This window comes from Triticum aestivum, chromosome 7B, assembly GCF_018294505.1.
Source record: "Triticum aestivum cultivar Chinese Spring chromosome 7B, IWGSC CS RefSeq v2.1, whole genome shotgun sequence".
Taxonomy (NCBI): domain Eukaryota; kingdom Viridiplantae; phylum Streptophyta; class Magnoliopsida; order Poales; family Poaceae; genus Triticum; species Triticum aestivum.
The window spans coordinates 646559778-646561463 of NC_057813.1; the positions used below are offsets into that span (position 1 = coordinate 646559778).

General features: G+C 44.8%; 1 protein-coding gene across 1 annotated transcript; it reads right to left on the reverse strand.

Annotated features, from left to right (window-relative positions):
• Positions 1–316: 316 nt before the first annotated feature.
• Positions 317–1478, reverse strand: LOC123158347 (uncharacterized). The gene is made up of 3 exons (XM_044576378.1): positions 1448–1478; positions 1024–1366; positions 317–829 (listed from the first exon to the last, which is right to left on the reverse strand). Exons 1-3 carry the CDS (start codon positions 1476–1478, stop codon positions 763–765), a joined length of 441 nt encoding a protein of 146 aa, XP_044432313.1. The 3' UTR covers positions 317–762.
• Between the last annotated feature and the right edge of the window lie 208 nt (positions 1479–1686).

A 1686-nucleotide genomic window follows, 5' to 3' on the forward strand; every position in this document is an offset into this window, starting at 1 on the left:
GCATATGAATATAGAATATAATTTGTATTGGCCACCATACTGAGATAACAATACATCAACTCCCAATTGTAACAGAAGCACCTATATTATTTTTGGAAAGTAAGGGAAAGCATCTAAATTACCGCCAAATAATGGTTGAAATATTCATCATTTGGTACTAAAAACACCTTGCTGATGATATAGTCTGGCATAATAATCATATCTGACTAACATAACTCAAAGATCAACTTTTATTTTAGAAAAGGAAAAGAAGCACCAATCTGCAAAATATAAATAAATAACTAATATTAATAAGAAATTAAATAATTCTGCTCAGTTTCAAAGCCAACATGGCAATACAGAAGAAACCATATACATACTCTGGTTGCAGCAAGTGCACTGCAAGCCATGCAGACTAAGTTAATACGTACAATAGTATAAGTCTTGTATATAGTGCATGATAGTCAACTTGATTTACAATCTCTTATATGTTTGTAGTTAATATATGTTATGTTAAATTAATTGCTGCACTTTGTTGCTGTTCAAGCATATCAATTTGCATAGTATAGAGAGGCCCGATCATTACCTTGCATGTAATATTAATAAGTGGACGAGTAAATATTGAGATTGGGTGCTACTTTGCGAGCTTAATCGTGCGTTAATGAACAGTTGAAGAGCCTGATCTTCTTTCTTTTACAAAGAAAAAATAGATGTAGTCATACCTAGAATGAAATCTGTGGCAGCACCGCAGCAGTATCCATCCAGTCCTATTAGTAAGCGTGCTCAGGTCCTGCCCTGCTTTCCTCTCTGACTCGTCATGTCAATTCGGACGCCGTTTACATGCATAGTACTGTGGAGGTAGATGGTCAATTTAGCAAAGTAGATTTGTGAGGCAGGTATTTTGGGCGTGGCCCGCTGGTTACATCGGCAGCAGCTGCGAATTGGATGACGGCAAGGACGGATCGCGCGCTAAGAACATGCGCCGTTGGTACATGAGATGGCTTGGATTTGAGGGAAAACTTGGTGGGCAGTACATGGCCGTACCTTAGATTCGCCGTTGGTCGCAGGAGTGCCATGACGAGGGGCGGCACGCCGGTATGCAGGGCAGCAGGGGAGTGGTGACGAGCGACGGCGCGCCGGGACGCCAGGACGGAGGATCGCAGGGTTGTGGCGAGGTGCGGAGCGCCAGGACGGAGGATCGCAGGGTTGTGGCGAGGTGCGGCGCGCCAGGACGGAGGATCGCAGGGGAGTGGTGAGGGGCGGCGCGTCAGGATGCAGGTAGGTCGCAGCCGTGCAAAGGAGTTGGTCGCGGGGGAGCGGTGACGAGGGGCGGCGGCCGGCGTGGGAGGCTCGAGAGGAATAGGTGACCCTGGGGACAAGGAATGACCTAATCGTGAAAGCCAACTTGGGCTGGTCTAGGTTAGTGCATTTGGGCTTTACTTAGTTGTGGCCGGTTGCAATCTAGTACGTGGGTCACGAGCTACAAGTCTACAACGCATATCCTACAATGGTTATTATATGTGTATCTATTGTGAATTTTACAACATATAATCAAAATGTTGTACAATATGTGTTGCTTTATAGGGGGTATCCTTGTAGTATTACAATAATCCAAATATATAATCAGTATCATCCAAACAGTGCGTGCATGCGCGGTATCCCTTGTTTGTCTATCCTGAAAGGTTACTGAGAGCAGGCCAATCATTG